The 24829-nt window shown below is 30.9% G+C and overlaps 1 protein-coding gene across 1 annotated transcript; it reads left to right on the top strand.

Moving 5' to 3' along the window:
• The first annotated feature begins 21797 nt into the window (after positions 1–21797).
• LOC135612206 (alpha-galactosidase 1-like) lies at positions 21798–24441 on the top strand. The gene is made up of 15 exons (XM_065108172.1): positions 21798–21999; positions 22070–22128; positions 22217–22273; positions 22364–22398; positions 22524–22627; positions 22718–22793; positions 22871–22929; positions 23013–23078; positions 23167–23250; positions 23324–23388; positions 23463–23545; positions 23654–23744; positions 23824–23873; positions 23959–24099; positions 24192–24441. The coding sequence occupies exons 1-15, from the start codon at positions 21836–21838 to the stop codon at positions 24288–24290; spliced, it is 1233 nt and encodes a 410-aa protein (XP_064964244.1). The 5' UTR covers positions 21798–21835; the 3' UTR covers positions 24291–24441.
• The last annotated feature ends 388 nt before the right edge of the window (positions 24442–24829 follow it).

Here is a 24829-nt window from a genome sequence, read left to right as displayed (position 1 = left end):
ATATTTCTTCACTCCAATCCAATCCATCCTTGTAAGCTCCTCTTATTATCGGTTGTGATGTAAGGAGCATGACCAAGGAAACCTTGGCTAACCATGGCAACAAGGAAGTGATTGATGTAAACCAAGGTAGGCATATTCGATGAGTTCGATGGGGCTCTCATGAGCATGGCTTTCACATATGGTTTGTTTTCTTATGAACAGATCCTCTCGGTGTTCAAGCGAAGAAGGTGCGAATGGATGGAGATCACGAGGTAGATCATGGAAGTTTGGATGTAGGTTTGGGTAGGACCTCTCTCTGGATATAGAACTGTAGTCGTTCTATTGAATCGCTCTCCTGAATTTAGAACCATCGCAGGCCAATGGGACGACATCGGTCTTCCACCAAACATGGTTGTGGAAGTCAGAGATCTTTGGAAGGTACCCCAAATGCTTTGCCATCTTCTCTTACACATTGCAGTCACCGATTGACACTAGAGAAGAGGTTCGTGAACGAACTTAGAGCACCACCATGCCTGTATTTTAATGAAATTGAGGAATACGAGCTTTTTTTATTCATGACATGTTTCTCCTACGAAATCGCATATTGTGATATTCCTTTTCATGCGTGTGAGCTACGGTTCCGATCGGGGATCGATTTTAATGTTCGAAGATCGCGCAACGAGCGAGTAACTGAGAGCCGACGTGCACCACCATGCTTGCCTGCAAGATGCAGTGTTTCTGTTGACGCCTCTTATACTATCGAAAGAGGATAACCAAAAGTCTAGTCACTACTTGGATGAATAAATACATGTACAAATTCAATGCTTGAATTTATTGGTATTTTAATGAAGTAGAGGGCTTCGAAGCATTATAGGATAATAAAGTACATAGTATTTGCAGATTTGATCACTCTTCATTTGATTTTGATTTTGATAGGGCAATTTGGTTGTTGAATTCTATTCTTTGTTATACTAAGTTATTCTAGAGAGATTTTCGTAAGACATCATAGATTATAAATAATTATAAATTTATAATTATAAATTTATTGATAATAATTATAAATGTATATGAATAAATAAAAATCATAAAATATAATAATTATATATTTTTTTAAAATTAATAATAGGTATAAATTTTTTTTTAATTATTTCATAATTTATGAAATCATATTGAGATCATAATCTTTATTATTGATAGAGTCATAACAATATTTTATAATTTAAATTTAATAAAATATTCTCAAAATATTGATAAGATCTTGATAATCTTATCTTAAAGATATCTATATTATTTCATAATTTTGAAAATCAAGATCTTTATTATTGATAGAATCATGATAATATATTATTATAAATTCTATAATTTAGGATCATGATAAGATATGATTTAGAATCAATCGATTGTGATCTTGGTTCTTTGTTACACTAAGTCTTCTAAATAGATTTTCGGTATGGCTATAAATTTTTATTGATAATGATTATAAATTTATATACATAAATAAAAATTATAAAAATATAATAATTATATATTTTATTTCAAAAATAATTATAAAAATATTTATTAAATTATTTCATAATTTCAGAAATTATTTTGAGATCTAATCTTTATTATTGATAAAATCAAGATAATATTTTATAATTTAAAATTATAATAATATATTCTCCAAATATCTTTGAGATCGTGATAATCTTATCTCAATGATATCGATATTATTTCATAATTTAGAAAAACATGTTCTTTATTATTGATAGAATCATAATAATATATTATTATAAATTTTATAATTTAAGTTTATGATAATATAATAATAAAATATTCAAAAGATCATGATAAATCATATCATAGTTTATAATAATTTAGAATCCTTTTATCGTGATCTCGATTCTTTACTACACTAACTCATCATAAATTAATGGTACAGTGACTCACTAATTTTTTATTGATAATGATTATAAATTTGTATGCACAAATAAATATTAATTATATGTTTTATTTCAAAAATAATTATAAAAAAATATTTATTAAATTATTTCATAATTTCGGAAATCATTTTAGGATTTAATCTTTATCATTGATATAATCAAGTTAATATTTTATAATTTAAATTATAATAATATATTCTTAAAATATCGATGAGATCGTGATAATCTTATCTCAATGATATCTATATTATTTCATAATTTAGAAAACATGATCTTTATTATTTATAGAATCATTATGAAATATTATTATAAATTTTATAATTTAATATTATTATAATATAATATTAAAATATTAAGTAGATCATGAAAAATCATATCATGGTTGAAAATGTTTTGGAATCCTTTAATCATGATCTCGATTCTTTGTTTTACAATAACTCACTCTAGAGATATTTTTCGTATGGATATAAAGCTCACCCTATGATGTCATGAATTAAAGGTATCAAAAGTATGACTCACTAAATTTTTATTGATAACGATTACAAATTTATATGCATAAATAAAAATTATAATAATATAATAATTATATATTTTATTTAAAAATTGTAAAAAATTATTAAATTATTCCATAATTTCGGAAATCATTTTGAGATCTAATCTTTATTATTGATAAAATCAAGGTAATATTTTATATTTTAAAATTATAATAATATATTCTCCAAATATCTCTAAGATCGTGATAATCTTATATCAATGATATCTATATTATTACATAATTTAGAAAAACAAGTTCTTCATTATACTATATTATTATAAATTTTATAATTTAATATTATAAAAATATAATATTAAAATATTAATGAGATCATGATAAATCATATCATAGTTTTGATATAAAGCTCATCGTTATGAATTAACGGTACTAATGAATATAACTCACTAAACTTTTATTGATAATGATTATAAATTTATATGCACAAATAAAAAATATAAAAATATAATAATTATATATTTTATTTAAAAAATAAATATAAAAAAATATTTATTAAATTATTTCATAATTTCAGAAACCTTTTTGAGATCTAATCTTTATCATTGATATAATCAAGATAATATTTTATATTTTAAAATTATAATAATATATTCTCAAAATTATCTCAATGATATATATATATTATTTCATTATTTAAAATACATATTCTTTATTATTGATAGAATCATGGTAATATATTATTATAAATTTTATAATTTAGAATTATGATAACATAATATAAAAATATTAAGGAGATCATGATAATGTTAGGATCGGAGCGGCACTAAGAGGGGGGGGTGAATTAGTGCAGCGGATTAAAACGTCGGTTTTGGAAAATCTTTTGTACGATAAAAATCGAACTCGGAAGTGCTTAACTTGAAAACGTTTTCGTAAATGTGTGCAGCAAAAGTAATGAGAAAGTAAAGCATATATGAAGGTTTGCAGTAAGGTAAATAGCAATAAGTAAATGCAAACCAGAGAACACGCCAATTTAAAGTGGTTCAGTCAAATGACCTACATCCACTTGCGAAGCCTTCTTCAATGAGGCTCCCAACTTCCACTAACAAATCTCTTTGAAGGGGAAGGACAAATACCCCTCTTACAACCTTTTACAAATGGTTCACACTCTTGCAAATTTTTTAAGAGAAAGAAGGAGGTGAACACTCAAGCAATTGAGAACAAGACTTGCTAAATACTTCTCTAAGACTTTTATCTCAATCTATTACTTTCTCAAAGGTTGTAATCTCAGTTGAGAATTGAGGGGTATTTATAAGCCCCAAGAGGATTCAAATTTGAGCTCCAAATTTTGAATTCTCTTGGGTTCCCGAGGCTGGCGGTGCCACCGCTTGTCGGTGGCGGTGCCACCGCTCAGTCCAGTGGTGCCACCGCTCAGTTCTCGGGTTTTGGGCGGTGCCACCGCCTACACTATTTCAGCTCACTGGTTGGGCTTCAAACTTGGCCCAAACCAGTTCGAACTCAGGCCTAATTGGCCCCTACTTGGGTTATAGGATTAACACTTAATCCTAACCCTAATTAACATGCTAACTACGAATTTAAAGACATTTTCTAAGCTATTACAAAGTCCGCAAGTCAAGACTTTTTCCTTCGAGCTTCCGGCGAACTTCCGACGGTCTTCCGACGAACTCTCGGAAACCATTCTGCGGACTCCCAGCAAGCTCCTAGACTTCACGATTTGATCTTGGCGAGTTCCAACGAGCTTATTCGGCAAGCTCCGATCTTTCTCGGCGAGCTCCGCGAACTTCCAACGAACCTTCCGGCGAGCTTTCGAAAAACCCTTCGGCAAGCTCTCTACTCATTCTCGGCTAGTTCCGACAGCATTCCCGACGAACCTTCGGACTTCCGTCGAACTCTCGAACTCACAACAAATCCTTCGCGCTTGACTCCAACACTTTGTTTCGCTTTATATCTTCGTCGTTATCATAGTTATTCCTGCACGCACAAGCTAAAACTCTACTCAAATCTAAACAATTATTACATTGCGAATTGACATTCTGTTGCCCGGCACGTCATTGGTTGGCGCTTCGTCCGATTCTTCGGCGCATCGTCCTCTCTTGCGGCTTGTTGCCCAATCGGCGGTTGACCTCTACAACCCCGATATCCTTGGCGCAATTCCGCTCTTGGCCTGATGCCCGATATCCGAAGCCTTCTGCCATCCAATATCCTATTGTGATATTGTCCGACGCAACGTCAATTCCTCCTGCGTTAACTGTCTAATCCTGATCGAGTAGACCTGCATCACTCAAAATGCAATTAAACATCTAAACGCAATTAACTAGTTTTATCATCAAAATCCGTGATTCATCAATCTCCCCCTTTTTGATGATGACAACTAATTGATGACTAACGGAGTTAATCTTAACTCCCCGGAGTTTAACCAAACTCCCACTATCAATATGCCACTGATAGAACACTTGGATTATCCCAAATCCAAGTAACATCCATCATATGTTATGAGAAATATTTAAACCATCATGCAAATATATATAAAATATTCAATTCAATGCATGAAGTCATCAATATACTTCTCCCCCTATGTCATCAACAAAAAGGAGAAGTAGCTCTAGCTATTTTAAAAGATATTCAAGTTTTTGTAACGTGAAGCTAGATTTTCATCACAACATATAAGCACAAAAGCATAGTAAGATTCTTAAATTCAATCATGGCAATTCAACACTTGCTTCTTGTGCAAGATTGCACTTTGCTTTTCTTTGCAAGTAACAATATTTATGATGTTTGATATAGCAAATTTCTTCATTACAATGATCGAGGTAGCAAATTCTTCATTCAAGTGTGCAAGCTAGTAATAACTTTCTCCCCCTATGTCAATGTCAAAAAGATGGAGAGGAACCAATGATTTAAACTTTTACATCAATTTTGCATCAATCAATATTTCAGTCATCACATGATGCATACAAGACAATAATGCAAAGAAATCATTTCATGAAGGATATCAATGTGAAAATTCACCAAGGATCATATGATACAATCGCAAATCATGATATCATTATGCGATACATCATGAGATTGATAATTTATCATATCAATGAAAGATATCAATTGTTAAACATGATATGATAATAGTCTCAAAAATTTCAATTTGCGATACATGTGATACATTGCAATACACTAAAAAATTTAATGCGATGCTTTTAAGGATATCAACCTATTGTTGATACAAAGCATGGCAAGAGCAATTTTGTTGCAAGATTTCTAAGTTTTGCACTTTTTGCTTCTTTCGATAGGCAAGATCTTTCTTCTCTTTTTGAGAAGTGCAAGCTTGCAAGTTTTACTTCCTTAGCATGCTAGGAAGTTTACTTTCATTTTCAATGCACAAGCTAGCAAAGCCTTCTCCCCCTTTATCAAAGTCAAAAAGAAAGGGAGGACTCAATGGCTAAAAATTTCAACCATTCAACAAGCCAAATATGCAAAGAATTCATGAAATATATCAATAAGGATCAATTCATGAATACCAAAGATATGATTCATGGTTCATTAAAATTTTCTTAACAAGTTCACGATCAAGATTCATATAATTCATAATAAAGCAAATTGATGTACAATCATCACATAAGGCATTTAAAGAATTTTTGAAACATAGGAGAATGATTAATTTAAGCATGCAATGTTTCAATCAAATTCAAGTCATGAATACCAATACTTTCATATTGTGAGTATCAATTCATGAATACCAAAAGATATTATTTGTGATTCCAATTTTGCAAGATCAAGATTATGATTTAGATAAAACTCATTCAAATCAAATCCTTAACTTGAAATTCATAATCAAGTCATCAAAATCAATTTCGAGATTCTCAAAATATCATGAAATCATTAATCTCAATCATATGGGAAAAATATTTTTTAAGTGATTCTTTTTCATAAGCATGCCTTAGTCATTATATGTCAAATCAAGATAAGCATTAAAGTTCAAGACGTAAAGGCAAAATCTTATAAAACAACTCATCAACAAGATTTTAAACATCTATTTTCAAGCTAGAGTAAATCAAGGATTCAATTATCTCATGTCATGAATTCCAACAGGCATCTCAAATTATCAACATCACATTAAAAAGATATTTCAAAAAGATATATCGATAAGTGATTCATTTGTATCATTTCATTTTCGGAAGATTCTCCTCTTTGGTAAATAAATCTAGGAGAACAAAATGAATTAAGGGAGATATAACTGTAAGAAATCACTGAAACCAACTTGTGTTTCTAAATCATTGTAATAGAAACACAATAAAACTAATGCGGAAACAAAATAGCGTACCTCCAGCCATTGTCGCCAAGAATTTCTGCAGAGGTTTCTTCTTGAACTTTGGTTCTTCTCGGCTCAGAACTCTCGCTTTAGATGGTGTAGGAAAGCCTTTCGCTTCAAAGAGATGATTGAGCCAAGGGACCAAAATCCTCATGTATATATAGATGTTCTCCCATCAAGAACATTTATCATCACCAACTCATAACGTTCAAGAATTAATTCAAATTTGTAACGTTTGGACCATAATGAAGAACTTAATAATATTAAATATTTAATTTAATAATAACGGTTTCATGCATAAAGAATAAGAAACTGAAATCATTTAAACCATAATAAACGAAGAAATTCATGATAATGAATTATGAATCTTAATAAGAACGGTTACGTTATTATTAAATAAGATATTTAATAATAACCGTTACATTCTCCCACTTGGTCCATACGTTTATCTTAATAATTTGAATTAATCTTTCTCGAACAACTTTCTTAAGAAATAAATACATGAATCATAGCGATAAGTCCTCTGAGAGCGAGTATTATCATCCATGTATCACGATGTATTTAGTTTCTTAATCTTAATGTGGTAATATTACTTTATGAATAAACCTTATGTTTATTCTTGGTCCAACAACAATATATTTTTCTCAAAATAATGTGCACATAAATGAGAAAATTTCACAATATATAAGAGTTTCAATATCATTACAAAGTGGAACTAAGTCCCATTTTCTTTACATGATCCTTGAATTTTAGAGGTGGCATGCCTTTAGTCAAAGGATTAGCAATCATCAATTCAGTGCTAATGTGCTCAATGACCACTTTTTTTTCTTTTACACGTTCTCTTATGGCTAAATACTTAATATCGATGTGTTTACTTCGACTTCTACTTTTATTGTTTTTAGCCATAAAGACAGCAGCTGAATTGTCACAGAAAATTCTTAATGGCCTAGAAATAGAATCCATAATTCTAAGCCCAGAAATGAAACTCTTAAGCCATACACCATGTGAAGTAGCCTCAAAGCAGGAGACAAACTCAGCTTCCATGGTAGAAGTAGCAGTCAAGGTCTGCTTAGCGCTTCTCCAAGAAATAGCTCCACCGGCCATCATAAAAATATATCATGATGTTGATTTACGAGAATCAACACAACCAGCGAAGTCTGAATCTGAGTAACCAATCACATCCAGATTGTCTGTATGTCTATACATAAGCATGTAATCTTTGGTTCCTTGTAGATACCTCATCACTTTCTTTGCAGCTCTCCAGTGGTCCATACTTGGATTACTCTAATATCGACCTAGCATCCCCATAATAATGTTAGGATTGGAGCGGCACTAAGAGGGGGGGGTGAATTAGTGCAGCGGATTAAAACTTCGATTTTAGAAAAAGTCTTTCGTACGATAAGAACGGAACTTGAAAGGCTTAACTTGAAAGCGTATTCTTGAAGTTGCGCAGCAAAGGTAATAAGGAACTAAAGCATGTAAGAAGGTTTGCAGTAATGTAAATAGGAATAATGAAATGCAAACCAGAGATTACGCCGATTTTAGAGTGGTTCGGTCAAATGACCTACATCCACTTGCGAGGCCCCTCTTCGATGAGGCTCCCACCTTCCACTAGCAAATCTCTTGAAATGGAAGGGTAAATACCCCTCTTACAACCTTTTACAAGCAGTTCAACCTCTTACAAATTTTCAATAAGAAAGAATGAGGAGAACTCTCTAGCAAATTGAAAACAAGACTTGCTAAGACTTTCTAAGACTTTTCTCTCAATCAAATGCTTTTCAAAAGTTGTAATCTCAACTGAGATTTGAGGGGTATTTATAGGCCTCAAGAGAATTCAAATTTTGGGCTCCAAAATTTGAATTCTCTTTGGGTTCCCGATGCTGGCGGTGCCATCGCCCAGCCAAGCGGTGTCACCGCCCAGCGTTCGGGTGCTGGGAGGTGCAACCGCCCAGCCCGGGAGGTGTCACCGCCCAGCTCTCGGGTGCTGGGCGGTGCTACCGCCCAACCAGGCAGTGCCACCGCCTGGCTCTCCGATTTCACTGGTTTGGCTTAATTTTAGCCCAAACCATATCTGACTTTGGGCCCAATTGGCCCCTAACCAGGATATAGGATTATCTCTTAATCCTAATCCTAATTACAAGTGAACTACATAACAAAAACACATCCTAAGCAAGCTTTCAACCGCGAACGTCGAGTCTTGTTTCGGCGAGCTTTCCGACGAACTTCTTCCGACGGACTCCCATCAAGCTCCCGATCTTGTGATGACTTTAATGAGTAGCCAAGCCTTCTCGGTGATCTCCGTGAACCTCCGATGATCTCTTCGGTGAACTTCCGAAAATTCCGATAGGTTTCCGATTTCTTCTCGGTTGGTTCCGGCAGCATCTCCGACGATTCTTCGGACTCTTAAACGTCCATCAATCTTGACTCCGGTATTCTTGCTTTGTGTTTTCTGGTTATCGTAGTTAATCCTGCACACTTAACTCAATAATATGGATTAGATCAATTAACCCATCAATTGATTTCATCATCAAAATCCGAGATTCCCCACAATAAATGCAATATCAGGTCTAGTACAGACCTGAGCATACATAAGGCTTCCTACGATAGAAGCATATGGGATGTTTTTTATTGATTCCATTTCAAAATTTTTCTTTGGGCATTGGTTCAAATTGAACCTATCACTTTTCACAATGGGAGCAACACTTGGTGAACAATCCTTCATCCGAAATCTTTCTAAAAGTTTATCAATATAGGTTTCTTGTGATAGACCTAAAATGCCTCGAGGTCTATCTCTATAGATCTTAATGCCAATGACATAAGATGCTTCACCCATATCCTTCATGTCAAAATTTTTAGAAAGAAATTGTTTCACCTCATGCAGCAAATCCTTATCATTGGTTGCAAGCAAAATATCATCTATGTATAAAACAAGGAAACATATTTTACTCCCACTAACCTTTTGGTATATGCATTGATCCATGAGATTTTCAACAAATCCGAATGAAGAAATCACTTCATGAAATTTAAAATACCATTGGCGGGAGGCTTGTTTTAAGTCGTATATAGACTTCCTAAGTTTGCAATCCAAGTGTTCACCAACACTAGAGGAGAAACCTTTAGTTTGTTTCATATAAACCTCTTCCTCTAGATATCAATTGTTAGGATGTAAATATGAAATGAGAAATACCGGGCTCTGATACCAATTGTTAGGATCGGGTGAATTAGTGCAGCGGATTAAAACGTCGGTTTTGTAAAATCTTTCATACGATGAAAATCGAACTTGGAAGTGCTTAACTTGAAAGCATATTCGTAAAGGTGTGCAGCAAAAGTAATGAGAAAGTAAAGCATATATGAAGGTTTGCAGTAAGGTAAATAGCAATAAGTAAATGCAAACCAGAGAACACGCCAATTTAAAGTGGTTCGGTCAAATGACCTACATCCACTTGCGAAGCCTTCTTCAATGAGGCTCCCAACTTCCACTAAAAAATCTCTTTGAAGGGGAAGGACAAATACCCCTCTTACAACCTTTTATAAATGGTTCACACTCTTGCAAATTTTTTAAGAGAAAGAAAGAGGTGAACACTCAAGCAATTGAGAACAAGACTTGCTAAAGACTTCTCTAAGACTTTTATCTCAATCTATTGCTTTCTTAAAGGTTGTAATCTCAGCTGAGAATTGAGGGGTATTTATAGGACCCAAGAGGATTCAAATTTGGGCTCCAAATTTTGAATTCTCTTGGGTTCCCGAGGCTGGCGGTGCCACCGCCTGTCGGTGGCGGTGCCATCGCCCGACCTCTCGGGTGCTGGGCGGTGCCACCACTTAGTCCAGCGGTGCCACCGCTCAGTTCTCGGGTTCTGGGCGGTGCCACTGCCTACACTATTTCAGCTCATTGGTTGGGCTTCAAACTTGGCCCAAACCAGTCCGAACTCGGGCCCAATTGGCCCCTACTTGGGTTATAGGATTAATACTTAATCCTAACCCTAATTAATGTGCTAACTATGAATTTAAAGATATATTCTAAGCTATTACAAAGTCCGCAAGTCAAGACTTTTTCCTTCGAGCTTCCGGCGAACTTCCGACGGTCTTCCGACGAACTCTCGGAAACCATTCTACGGACTTTCGGCAAGCTCCTAGACTTCACGATTTGATCTTGGCGAGTTCCAACGAGCTTCTTCGGCAAGCTCCGATCTTTCTCGGCGGGCTCCGTGAACTTCCAACGAACCTTCCGGCGAGCTTCCGAAAAACCCTTCGGCAAGCTCCCTACTCATTCTCGGCTAGTTCCGGCAGCATTCCCGACGAACCTTCGGACTTCCGTCGAACTCTCGAACTCACAACAAATCCTTCGCGCTTGACTCCAACACTTTGTTTCGCTTTATGTCTTCATCGTTACCGTAGTTAATCCTGCACACACAAGCCAAAACTCTACTCCGATCTAGACAATTATTACAATGTGAATTGACATTCTGTTGCCCGGCACGTCATTGGTTGGCGCTTCGTCCGATTCTTCGGCGCATCGTCCTCTCTTTCAGCTTGTTGCCCAATCGGCGGTTGACCTCCGCAACCCCGATATCCTTGGCGCAATTTCGCTCTTGGCCCAATGCCCGATATTCGAAGCCTTCTGCCATCCAATATCCTATCGTGATCTCGTCCGGCGCAACGTCAATTCCTCCTGCGTTAATTGTCTAATCCTGATCGAGTAGACCTGCATCACTCAAAATGCAATTAAACATCTAAACGTAATCAATTAGTTTTATCATCAAAATCCGAGATTCAACAGATAAATCATATCATGGTTTATGATGATTTATAATCACTTGATCGTGATCACGATTTTTTGTTATACTAATTCATTCTAAAGAGAATTTTGGTATGGATATAAATCTCAAGACGTCATAAATTAACGGCATTGATGAGCATGACTCACTGAATTTTTAATAATAATTATTATAGATTTATATTCATAAATAAATATTATAAAAAAAATATAATTATATTTTTATTTAAAAAATAATTATATAAAAAATATTTATTAAATTATTTCATAATTTTGGAAATCTTTTTGAGATCTAATCTTTATCAATGATATAATCAAGATAATATTTTATAATTTAAAATTAAATAATATATTCTTAAAATATCGATGAGATCGTGATAATCTTATCTCAATGATATCTATATTATTTCATAATTTAGAAAAGCATGTTCTTTATTATTAATAGAATCATGATAATATATTATTATAAATTCTATAATATATGATTATGATAATATAATATTAAAATATTAAGGAGATCGTGATAATCCCTTAATCGTGATCATGATTTTTTGTTACACAAACTCAATCTAGAGAGATTTTTGGTATGAATATAAAGCTCACCCTAAGAGGCCATAAATTAACGGTATCAATGAGTATGACTCACTAAATTTTTATTAATAATGATTATAAATTTATATGTAAAAATAATAATTATAAAATATAATAATTATATATGTTATTTAAAAAATAATTATAAAATTATTTATTAAATTATTTCATAATTTCATAAATCATTTTGAGATCTAATCTTTATTATTAATAGAATTAAGATAATATTTTATAATTTAAAATTATAATAACATGTTCTCAAAATATCTATGAGATCATGATAATCTTATCTCAATGATATATATATTATTTCATAATTTAGAAAAACATGTTCTTTATTATTGATAGAATCATGATAATATATTATTATAAATTTTATAATTCAAGATTATAATAATAAAATATTAAAATACCAAGGAGATCGTGATAAAAAATATCATGGTTTATCATGATTTAGAATCCCTTAGTAATGATATTGATTCTTTGTTATGAATCGTGGTATTCATTTGTCGAGAGTTCCAAATCCTTCCTTTTCTTTGGAAGGTGGTTCAAGTGTTCATCGGGTTCAAAATGTTCCAAAAGTGTTATTTCATAGGTTATTAATGACCCGATTAATTTTTCTAATGAAAAATTATTTAAATTTTTTATCTTTTGTATTGTAGTTATTTTAGAATCCCAACTTTTTGGAAGGGATCTTAAGATCTTGCTTACAAGATCAAAATTCGAAAAAGATTTACCAAGAACTCGTAGATTATTAACAACATCCATGAAACGGGTGTACATGTTGCCTATATTCTCGCTTGGTTGCATTCGAAAAAGCTCAAAAACATGCAATAAAATGTTAACTTTCGGGTCTTTGACTCTACTAGTTCCCTCGTGCATGATTTCAAGTGTTCGCCAAATATCAAAAACCATTTCGCACATAGAAATCTGATTGAACTTATTTTTGTCCAAAGCGCTAAATAAGGCATTCATAGCCTTTGCGTTTAAAGAAAAATACTTCTTCTCCAAATCCGACCATTCGTTCATCCGTTTAGAGGGAAGTTGAAAACCGTTTTCAACAATATTCCATAAATCCAAATTCATAGAAATAAAAAAAACTCTCATTCGAGTTTTCCAATAAGTATAGTTCAATCCGTTAAACAATAGTGGACGAACAACCGATAAGCCCTCTTGAAAGCCATGAAGAGCCATTTCTCTCGAATGTAAATCCGAAATGAGAAATACCGGGCTCTGATACCAATTGTTAGGATCGGAACAGCACTAAGAGGGGGTGAATTAGTGCAGCGGATTAAAACTCGTAAATTTAAAAATGATTTCGTAAATGCGTAGAGATTTCAATTCGTCAATGACTTGGAGAAAGTAGCTCGAGTAAAGTGACAAGACGAAAATCGAAAGCTTGCCGCTATGTAAATAATGGTTTCAGAAAAGCAAGAACTCACACATTCAAGGAACACACCAATTTAAAGTGGTTCGGTCAAAATGACCTACATCCACTTACAAAGCCTTCTTCAATGAGGCTCCCAACTTCCACTAACAAATCACTTTGAAGGGGAAGGACAAATACCCCTCTTACAAACTTTTACAAGTGGTTCACACTCTTACAAATTTTCAAAGAGAGAGAGGGAGGTGAACACTCAAGCTATTGAAAACAAAAACTTGCTAAAGGCTTTGCTAAGACTTTTATCTCAATCTCTTTCTTCTCAAAGGTTGTGTTCTCTACTGAGAATTGAGGGGTATTTATAGGCCCCAAGAGGATTCAAATTTGGGCTCCAAATTTTGAATTCTCTTAGGTTCCCGAGGCTGGCGGTGCCATCGCCTGTCGGTGGCTATGCCACCGCCCGACCTCTCGGGTGCTAGGCGATTCTACCACCCAGTCCAACGGTACCACTGCCCGATCCTCGGGTTATGGGTGGTGCCACCGCCTACACTATTTCAGCTCACTGGTTAGGCTTCAAACTTAGCCCAAACCAGTCCGAACTCGGGCCCAATTGGTCTCTACTTGGGTTATAGGATTAACACCTAATCCTAACCCTAATTAACATGCTAACTACAAATTTAAAGACATTTCCTAAGCTATTACAAAGTCCGCAAGTCAAGACTTCTTCCGGCGAACTCTTGGAAACCATTCTGCGGACTCCCGACAAGCTCCTAGACTTCACGATTTGATCTTGGTGAGTTCCAATGAGCTTCTTCGGCAAGCTCTGATCTTTCTCAGCGAGCTCCGCGAACTTCCCACGAACCTTCCGACGAGCTTCCGAAAAACCCTTCGGCAAGCTCCCTACTCATTCTCGGCTAGTTCCGGCAGCATTCCCGACGAACCTTCGGACTTCCATCGAACTCTTGAAGTCCCAACGAATCCTTCGCGCTTGACTCCGACACTTTGTTTCGCTTTATGTCTTCATCATTATCGTAGTTAATCCTGCACACATAAGCCAAAACTCTACTCCGATCTAGACAATTATTGCAACGTGAATTGACATTCTATTGCCCGGCACGTCATTGGTTGGCGCTTCGTCCGATTCTTCAGCGCATCGACCTCTCTTGCGGCTTGTTGCCCAATCGACGGTTAACCTCCGCAACCCCGATATCCTTGGCGCAATTCCGCTCTCCTTGGCCCGATGCCAGACATCCGAAGCCTTCTGCCGTCCAATATCCTAACGTGATCTCCTCCGGCGCAACGTCAATTCCTCCTGCGTCAACTATCTAATCCTGATCAAGTAGTCCTGCATCACTCAAAATGCAGTTAAACATCTAAACACAATCAATTAGTTTCATCATCAAAATCTGAGATTCAACAGTACATTATTGGTTGCTTCAGCATGTGACATTGGAGAAGAGGTTCGTGAACGAACTGAGAGCCGACGTGCACCACCATGCTTGCAAGATGTTCCTGTTGATGCCTCTTACACTATCGAAAGAGGATGAACTGAAAGTCTAGTCACTACTCGAATGAATAAATACATGTACAAATTCGATGCTTGAATTTATTGGTATTTTAATGAAATAGAGGGCTCGTAGGATGAATAAATTCATGTACAAATTCGATGCTTGAATTTGATGGTATTTTAATGAAATTGAGGAATACGAGCTTTTTTTATTCATGACTTGTTTCCCCTACGAAATCGCATACTGTGATATTCCTTTTCATGCGCGTGAGCTACGGTTCTGATTGGGGATCGATTTTAACGTTCGATGATTGCCCAATGAGCGAGTAATTGAGAGCCGATGTGCACCACCATGCCTGCAAGATGTTCCTGTTGACGCCTCTTACACTATCGAAAGAGAATGAACCAAAAGTCTAGTCACTACTCAGATGAATAAATACATGTACAAATTCGATGCTTGAATTTATTGGTATTTTAATGAAGTAGAGGGCTTGTAGGATGAATAAATTTATGTACAAATTCAATGCTCGAATTTGATGGTATTTTAATGAAATTGAGGAATACGAGCTTTTTTTATTCATGACTTGTTTCCCCTAAGAAATCGCATACTGTGATATTCCTTTTCATGCGCGTGAGCTACGGTTCCGATCGGACGTACGCGTGCTTGTAATTTTCGAAACATTATAGGATAATAAAGTATATAGTATTTTAGGAACTTATTTGTAGATTTGATCACCCTTCATTTGATTTTGATTTTGATAGGGCAATTTGATTGTTAAGAAGTTCCCCTTAGGCATAAAGGCTGAAACTTGAGATCTACATATGTTGGGTAAACTTGAGATCTACATATGTATAAATATTTAAATTCTATTCTTTGTTATACTAAGTTATTCTAGAGAGATTTTACGTCATAAATTATAAATAATTATAAATTTATTGATAATACTTATAAATTTATATGAATAAATAAAAATCATAAAATATAATAATTATATATTTTTTTTAAATTAATAATAGGTATAAAATATTTTTTAATTATTTCATAATTTATGAAATCATATTGAGATCATAATCTTTATTATTGATAGAGTCATGACAATAATTTATAATTTAAATTTAATAAAATATTCTCAAAATATTGATAAGATCTTGATAATCTTATCTTAAAGATATCTATATTATTTCATAATTTTGAAAATCAAGATCTTTATTATTGATAGAATCATGATAATATATTATTATAAATTCTATAATTTATGATCATGATAAGATAATATTAAATAATTAATGAGACCACGATAAATTACATTATGTTTATCATGATTTAGAATCAATCGATTGTGATATTGGTTCTTTGTAACTAAAGAGATTTTCGGTATGACTATAAATTTTTATTGATAATGATTATAAATTTATATACACAAATAAAAATTATAAAAATATAATAATTATATATTTTATTTAAAAAATAATTATAATAATATTTATTAAATTATTTCATAATTTCAGAAATTATTTTTAGATATAATCTTTATTATTGATAAAATCAAGATAAAATTTTATAATTTAAAATTATAATAATATATTCTCCAAATATCTTTGAGATCGTGATAATCTTATCTCAATGATATCGATATTATTTCATAATTTAGAAAAACATGTTCTTTATTATTGATAGAATCATAATAATATATTATTATAAATTTTATAATTTAAGATTATGATAATATAATATTAAAATATTCAAAAGATCGTGATAAATCATATCATAGTTTATAATAATTTAGAATCCCTTTATCGTGATCTCGATTCTTTACTACACTAACTCATCATAAATTAACGGTACCGTGACTCACTAATTTTTTATTGATAATGATTATAAATTTATATGCACAAATAAATATTAATTATATGTTTTATTTCAAAAATAATTATAAAAAAATATTTATTAAATTATTTCATAATTTCGGAAATCATTTTGGGATCTAATCTTTATCATTGATATAATCAAGTTAATATTTTATAATTTAAATTATAATAATATATTCTTAAAATATCGATGAGATCGTGATAATCTTATATCAATGATATCTATATTATTTCATAATTTAGAAAAACATGATCTTTATTATTTATAGAATCATTATGAAATATTATTATAAATTTTATAATTTAAGATTATTATAATATAATATTAAAATATTAAGTAGATCATGATAAATCATATCATGGTTGAAAATGTTTTTGAATCCTTTAATCATGATCTCGATTCTTTTTTTTACAATAACTCATTCTAGAGAGATTTTTCGTATGGATATAAAGCTCACCCTATGATGTCATGAATTAAAGGTATCAAAAGTATGACTCACTAAATTTTTATTGATAACGATTATAAATTTATATGCATAAATAAAAATTATAATAATATAATAATTATACATTTTATTTAAAAATTATAAAAATTTATTAAATTATTCCATAATTTCGGAAATCATTTTGAGATCTAATCTTTATTATTGATAAAATCAAGGTAATATTTTATATTTTAAAATTATAATAATATATTCTCCAAATATCTCTAAGATCGTGATAATCTTATATCAATGATATCTATATTATTTCATAATTTAGAAAAACATGTTCTTCATTATTGATAGAATCATTATACTATATTATTATAAATTTTATAATTTAATATTATAAAAATATAATATTAAATTATTAATGAGATCGTGATAAATCATATCATGGTATTGATATGAAGCTCATCGTTATGAATTAACGGTACTGATGAATATAACTCACTAAACTTTTATTGATAATGATTATAAATTTATATGCACAAATACAAAATATAAAAATATAATAATTATATATTTTATTTAAAAAATAAATATAAAAAAATATTTATTAAATTATTTCATAATTTCAGAAACCTTTTTGAGATCTAATCTTTATCATTGATATAATCAAGATAATATTTTATATTTTAAAATTATAATAATATATTCTCAAAATATCAATGAGATCGTGATAATCTTATCTCAATGATATATATATAATATTTCATTATTTAGAAAAACATATTTTTTATTATTGATAGAATAATGGTAATATATTATTATAAATTTTATAATTTAAAATTATGATAACATAATATAAAATATTAAGGAGATCATGATAAATCATATCATGGTTTATCATTATTTATAATCACTTGATCGTGATCACGATTTTTTGTTATACTAATTCATTCTAAAGAGATTTCTGGTATGGATATAAATCTCAAGACGTCATAAATTAACAGCATTAGCATGACTCACTGAATTTTTAATAATAATTATTATAAATTTATATACATAAATAAATATTATAAAAAATTATAATTATATTTTTTATTTATAAAATAATTATAAAATAATATTTATTAAATTATTTCATAATTTCATAAACCTTTTTGAAATCTAATCTTTATCATTGATATATAAAAAAATATTTATTAAATTACTTCATAATTTTGGAAATATTTTTGAGATCTAATCTTTATCAATGATATAATCAAGATAATATTTTAAAATTTAAAATTATAATAATATATTCTCAAAATATCGATGAGATCGTGATAATCTTATCTCAATGATATCTATATTATTTCATAATTTAGAAAAGCATATTTTTTATTATTAATAAATCATGATAATATATTATTATAAATTCTATAATATATGATTATGATAATATAATATAAAAATATTAAGGAGATCGTGATCATGATTTTTTATTACACAAACTAGGTATTTTTGGTATGAATATAAAGCTCACCCTAAGAGACCATAAATTAATGGTACCAATGAGTATGACTCACTAATATTTTATTAATAATGATTATAAATTTATATGCAAAAATAATAATTATAAAATATAATAATTATATATGTTATTTAAAAAATAATTATAAAAATACTTATTAAATTATTTCATAATTTCATAAATCGTTTTGAGATCTAATCTTTATTATTAATAGAATTAAGATAATATTTTATAATTTAAAATTATAATAATATATTTTCAAAATATCTATGAGATCCTGATAATCTTATCTCAATGATATCTATATTATTTTCATAATTTAGAAAAACATTATCTTTATTATTGATAGAATCATGATAATATATTATTATAAATTTTATAATTCAAAATTATAATAATAAAATATTAAAAACTAAGGAGATTGTGATAAAACATATCATGGTTTATCATGATTTAGAATCCCTAAGTCATGATATCGATTCTTTGTTACACTAACTCATTCTAGAGAGATTTTTGGTAATGGATATAAAACTCACAATGTCATGAATTAACGGTACCGATAATTATCACTCACTAATTTTTTATTGATAATGATTATAAATTTATATGTATAAATAAAAATTGTAAAAGTATAATAATTATATATTTTATTTTAAAAAATAATTATAAAAATAATTATTAAATTATTTCATAATTTTAAAAATCATTTTGAGATCTAATCTTTATTATTGATAGAATCAAGATAATACTTTATAATGTAAAATTATAATAATATATTCTCAAAATATCTATGTGATCGTGATAATTTTATCTCAATAATATATATATTGTTTCATAATTTAGAAAAACATGTTCATTATTATTGATAGAATCAATCATTTAGGATTATGATAATATAATATTAAAATATTAAAAGATCTTGATAAATCATATCATGTTTTACCATGATTTCGAATCTCTTAATCATGATCTTGATTATTTGTTACATTAACTCATTTTAGAGAGATTTTTGGTAATGGATATAAAACTCACCCTAAGACGTGATGAATTAATGGTACCGATAATTCTTACTCACTAAATTTTTATTTTAATGATTATAATTTTATATGAACAAATAATACTATAATTATTATATATTTTATTTAAAAAATAATAATAAAATATTTATTAAATTATTTCATAATTTCATAAATCATTTGGAGATCTAATCTTTATTATTAATAGAATTAAGATAATATTTTATAATTTAAATTTATAATAATATATTCTTAAAATATTTTTGAGATCATGATAATCATTTCTCAATGATATCTATATTATTTAATAATTTAGAAAAATATGTTATTTTTTATTAATAGAATCTTGATAAAATTTTATTATAAATTTTATAATTTATTATTATGAGAATAGAATATTAAAATATTAATGCGATAGTAATAAATCATATCATGGTTTATCATCATTTAGAATCTCTTAATCATGATCTCGATTTTTTGCTACACTAACTTATTATAGAGAGAATATTGGTGATGGATATAAAACTCACCTTAAGACGTGATACCGATGATTATCACTCAATAAATTTTTACTGATAATGATTATAAATTTATATGTATAAAAAAAAATAAAAAAATAATAATATATTTTATTTTAAAAAATAATTATAAAAATTTATTAAATTATTTTAATATTTTCGAAAATTATTTTGAGATCTAATCTTTATTATTGATTGAATCAAGATAATATTTTATAATTTAAAATTATAATAATATATTTTCAAAATATCTATAAGATCGTGATAATTTTATATCAATGATATCTATATTATTTCATAATTTAGAAAAAAACATATTCTTTTTTATTGATAGAATCATGATAATCTATTATTATAAATTTTATAATTTAAGATTATGATAATATAATTTTAAAATATTTAGGAGATCGTGATAAATCATGATTTAGAATCCCTTAATCATGATCTCGATTCTTTGTGGTACTGATGATTATCACTTACTAAATTTTTATTGATAATATTATAAATTTATATGCATAAATAAAATTATAAAATATAATAATTATATATTTTTATTTTTTTAAAAATAATTATTAAATAATTATTAAATAATTTCATAATTTCGAAAATCATTTTGAGATCTAATCTTTATTATTGATAGAATCAAGATAATATTTTATAATTTAAAATTATAATAATATATTCTCAAAATATCTATGAGATCGTGATAATCTTATCTCAATGATATATATATTATTTCATAATAAAATACATGTTCTTTATTATTATAAATTTATAATTTAGGATTATGATAATATAATATTAAAATATTAAGAAGATCGTATCATGGTTTGTCATGATTTAGAATTTCACGATCATGATTTAGATTCTTTGTTGCATTGACTCGTTCTAAAGAGATTTTTGATATGGATATAAAGCTCACCCTAAGACATCATGATTTAACGATGTGTATGACTCACTAAATTTTTATTGATCATGATTATAAATTTATATGCACAAATAAAAATTAAAAAATATTTATTAAATTATTTCATAATTTTGAAAATCATTTTGATATCTAATCTTTATTATTGATATAATCAAGATAATATTTTATAATATGAAATTTTAATAAAATATTTTTAAAATATCTATGAGATCTTGATAATCTTATCTCAATGATATCTATATTATTTTATAATTAAAAAAAATTTCTTTATTATTGATAGAATCATGATAATATATTATTATCAATTTTATAATTTACAATTATGATAATATAATATTAAAATATTCAGGAGATCGTGATAAATCATATCAGAAATCTTTTTTAGATCTAATCTTTATTATTGATGTAATCAAGATAATGTTTTATAATTTAAAATTATAATAAAATATTCTAAAAATATCTATGAGATCGTGATAATCTTATCGATATCTTTTCAGAACAGAAAATCCCTATCAATACTAACGGAATAGAGTGTTGCTATTGCTATAAAGCTCTCTACGTAAGTATAAGGAAGTACTATAAGGAAATACTGTGTATGAGAAAGTACAATTGTGTGAGGAAGATGAAGAAGCAAATCGGTTTGGTGATGATCGTAGTGGTGATGTTGTGTAGCCAATGTTTGATTAGCGTCGAAGCAAGACCGATCGTTGAGCGTCGGAATCTGCTCGCGAATGGGCTTGGGATGACTCCTCCCATGGGGTATGTTTTTTTTATTTTTTATTTGATAGATTCATGTAAATTTTTCTGATCATAAGATTTTTAAGAGCAGTTGGAACACTTGGAATCACTTTTATTGCAATATCAACGAGACTATAATTAGAGAATCAGGTACAAATATATTGATGTGTTTTCTCTAATAAAAAAATAAGTAGATCGGTTTATGACATGCTAGTGATGCTTTGTTTCGGTGTTATAGCGGATGCATTGGTGTCTACTGGGCTTGCTAAACTTGGATATCGATATGTCAACATAGGTATGTCTTTCACAACCTCACTCACAATTTCATTTTCTTTAGATTTAGAGAGTGTAAATCTGATGAATTGTCTATGGCATGGACATGTAGATGATTGTTGGGCTGAGCATGATCGCGATTCAACGGTTTGTAAATGGTGTTTTATTGACTGATTTATGATATGATGCATCAAGTGTATTGCTCATAAATACTTCAAGGCATCCGTTTTAGTGTTTCATCAACTCTCATGGTCATTCATGGATGCTTCCAGGGTTATATGGTGCCAAAAAGGTTAACGTTTCCATCAGGAATCAAAGCTCTCGCGGATTATGTTCATGGCAAGGGGCTTAAAATTGGTATTTACTCGGACGCAGGGTAAGTCTAGCGGAACAATGAATCCTGATCATCTCTTCATGACTATCTCGATCTGTGAGTTCTTGAAATAAGATTTGTCGGGCATTGCAGGCACCAAACATGCAGCCAAACGATGCCAGGTTCGCTTGGTCATGAGCAGAAAGATGCTGAAACTTTTGCTTCATGGGTGAGCATGCGTGGTCGAACTATTGAAGCTTTCTCTAATACAAATTAGCTTGTTGATTCTTCTTATTCTTGTACCAGGGCATTGATTACCTCAAGTACGATAATTGTAACAATGATGATTTGAAACCGATGAAGCGGTAAGGTTTTCTTTTTTTCCCATCTCGGTGAGATGGTGAGATTTCGTGTGTGCCACTGAAACAAGGAAGAACTGTCGATATAGGTATCCTGAGATGACTCGAGCTTTGATGAGAACAGGCAGACCAATTTTTGTCTCTCTATGTGAATGGTAAAAAAGAAAAAGAATACTAGAGAATATGAGCAAACAATTCTTGCTTCTTCGCTGATCGACTTTGCTCTTGTTCTCTCTGATTCAGGGGAGACATGCACCCAGCTCTTTGGGCTGACAAGTTGGGGAATAGTTGGAGAACAACTTTCGATATAAACGATTCATGGGAAAGGTACGGTCATTCATCTTTGTTTTTTCTTGATGTTCTTGTGTGGCATAATGTTTGTTGTTTCTTTATGTCGCAGTATGGTCTCGAGGGCAGATCAGAATGAGGTTTATGCTGAGCATGCAAGGCCCGGTGGTTGGAATGGTAAGTGCCTGCATAATTAGCCGATCCCATCATTTTTTGTGCAAGACGTCTGACATGTCGGCTTACGTCTATAGATCCAGACATGCTCGAAGTTGGAAATGGTGGTATGAGTAACGATGAGTACATCGTGCACTTCAGCCTCTGGGCTGCTTCCAAGGTAGCATAACTCTCTCTCTCTCTCTCTCTCTCTCTCTCTTATTATCTTTCTGCATGGTGAAGATTCTATTTACATATTGCTTCACTCCAATCTAATCCATCCTTGTAGGCTCCTCTTATTATCGGTTGTGATGTAAGGAGCATGACCAAGGAAACCTTGGCTATCCTTGGCAACGAGGAAGTGATTGCTGTAAACCAAGGTAGGCATATGCGACGAGTTTGATCGATGGGGCTCTTATGCGCATGGCTTTCACATATGGTTTATTTTTTGATGAACAGATCCTCTCGGTGTTCAAGCTAAGAAGGTGCGAATGTATGGAGATTCCGAGGTTGGTAATTGGCATTGCAAGTTTTTCTCATATTCTGCCATCCCATGAAGCACGCAAGTCCTGAGATTATGAAGTTTGGATGTAGGTTTGGGCAGGACCTCTCTCTGGATACAGAACTGTAGTCATTCTGTTGAACCGTTCCCCTGAATTCAGAACCATCACAGCCCAATGGGATGACATTGGTCTTCCACCAAACACGGTTGTGGAAGTCAGAGATCTTTGGAAGGTACTCTAAATGTTTCGCCATCTTCTCCTACACATTGCAGTCACCGATTGACAATTGTAGTTAACATGGTTGTACATTATTGGTTGTTGTAGCATGCGACACTGGAGAAGAGGTTCGTGAACGAACTGACAGTCGACGTGCACCACCATGCCTGCAAGATGTTCATGTTGACGCCTCTTACACTATCATAAGAGGATGAATCGAAAGTCTAGTCACTGCTCGGATGAATAAATCATGTACAAATTCGATGTTTGAATTTATTGGTATTTTAATGAAGTAGATGGCTCGTAAGATGAATAAATTCATGTATAAATTCGTGAATTTGAAGGTATTTTAATGAAATTGAGGAATACGAGCTTTTTTTATTCATGACTTGTTTTCCCTAAGAAATTGCATATTGTGATATTCCTTTTCATGCGCGTAAACTATGGTTTTGATCGGGGATCGATTTTAACGTTCGAAGATCACGCGACGAGCTAGTGGGTTGCGGGGATCTCATCTCATCCCTATGCCGCGTCGAGGAGTCATCCCGTCATCGTACGCGTCCTATTAAATGTGTTACGAACTATTTTTGAATTTCGTGCTTATAATTTTCGAAGCATTTTAGGAATTTATTTGTAGATTTGATCACTTTTCATTTGATTTTTGATTTTGATAGGGCAATTTGGTTGTTAAGAAATCTCACCATCATAAATTATAAATAATTATAAATTTATTGATAATAATTATA

The sequence above is a fragment of the Musa acuminata genome, chromosome BXJ1-2 (genome assembly GCF_036884655.1).
Source record: "Musa acuminata AAA Group cultivar baxijiao chromosome BXJ1-2, Cavendish_Baxijiao_AAA, whole genome shotgun sequence".
Lineage (NCBI taxonomy): Eukaryota > Viridiplantae > Streptophyta > Magnoliopsida > Zingiberales > Musaceae > Musa > Musa acuminata.
This window is presented reverse-complemented; position numbering and strand designations above follow the sequence as displayed.

Bases quoted from the DNA above. Each gene is read 5' to 3' on its own strand.
- LOC135612206 (XM_065108172.1), top strand. From the start codon at position 21,836: ATGAGAAAGTACAATTGTGTGAGGAAGATGAAGAAGCAAATCGGTTTG. The intron at 22,274-22,363 runs GTATGTCTTTCA...ATGGACATGTAG, and splicing joins ATATCGATATGTCAACATAG to ATGATTGTTGGGCTGAGCAT. The intron at 23,745-23,823 runs GTAGGCATATGC...TTTGATGAACAG, and splicing joins AGTGATTGCTGTAAACCAAG to ATCCTCTCGGTGTTCAAGCT.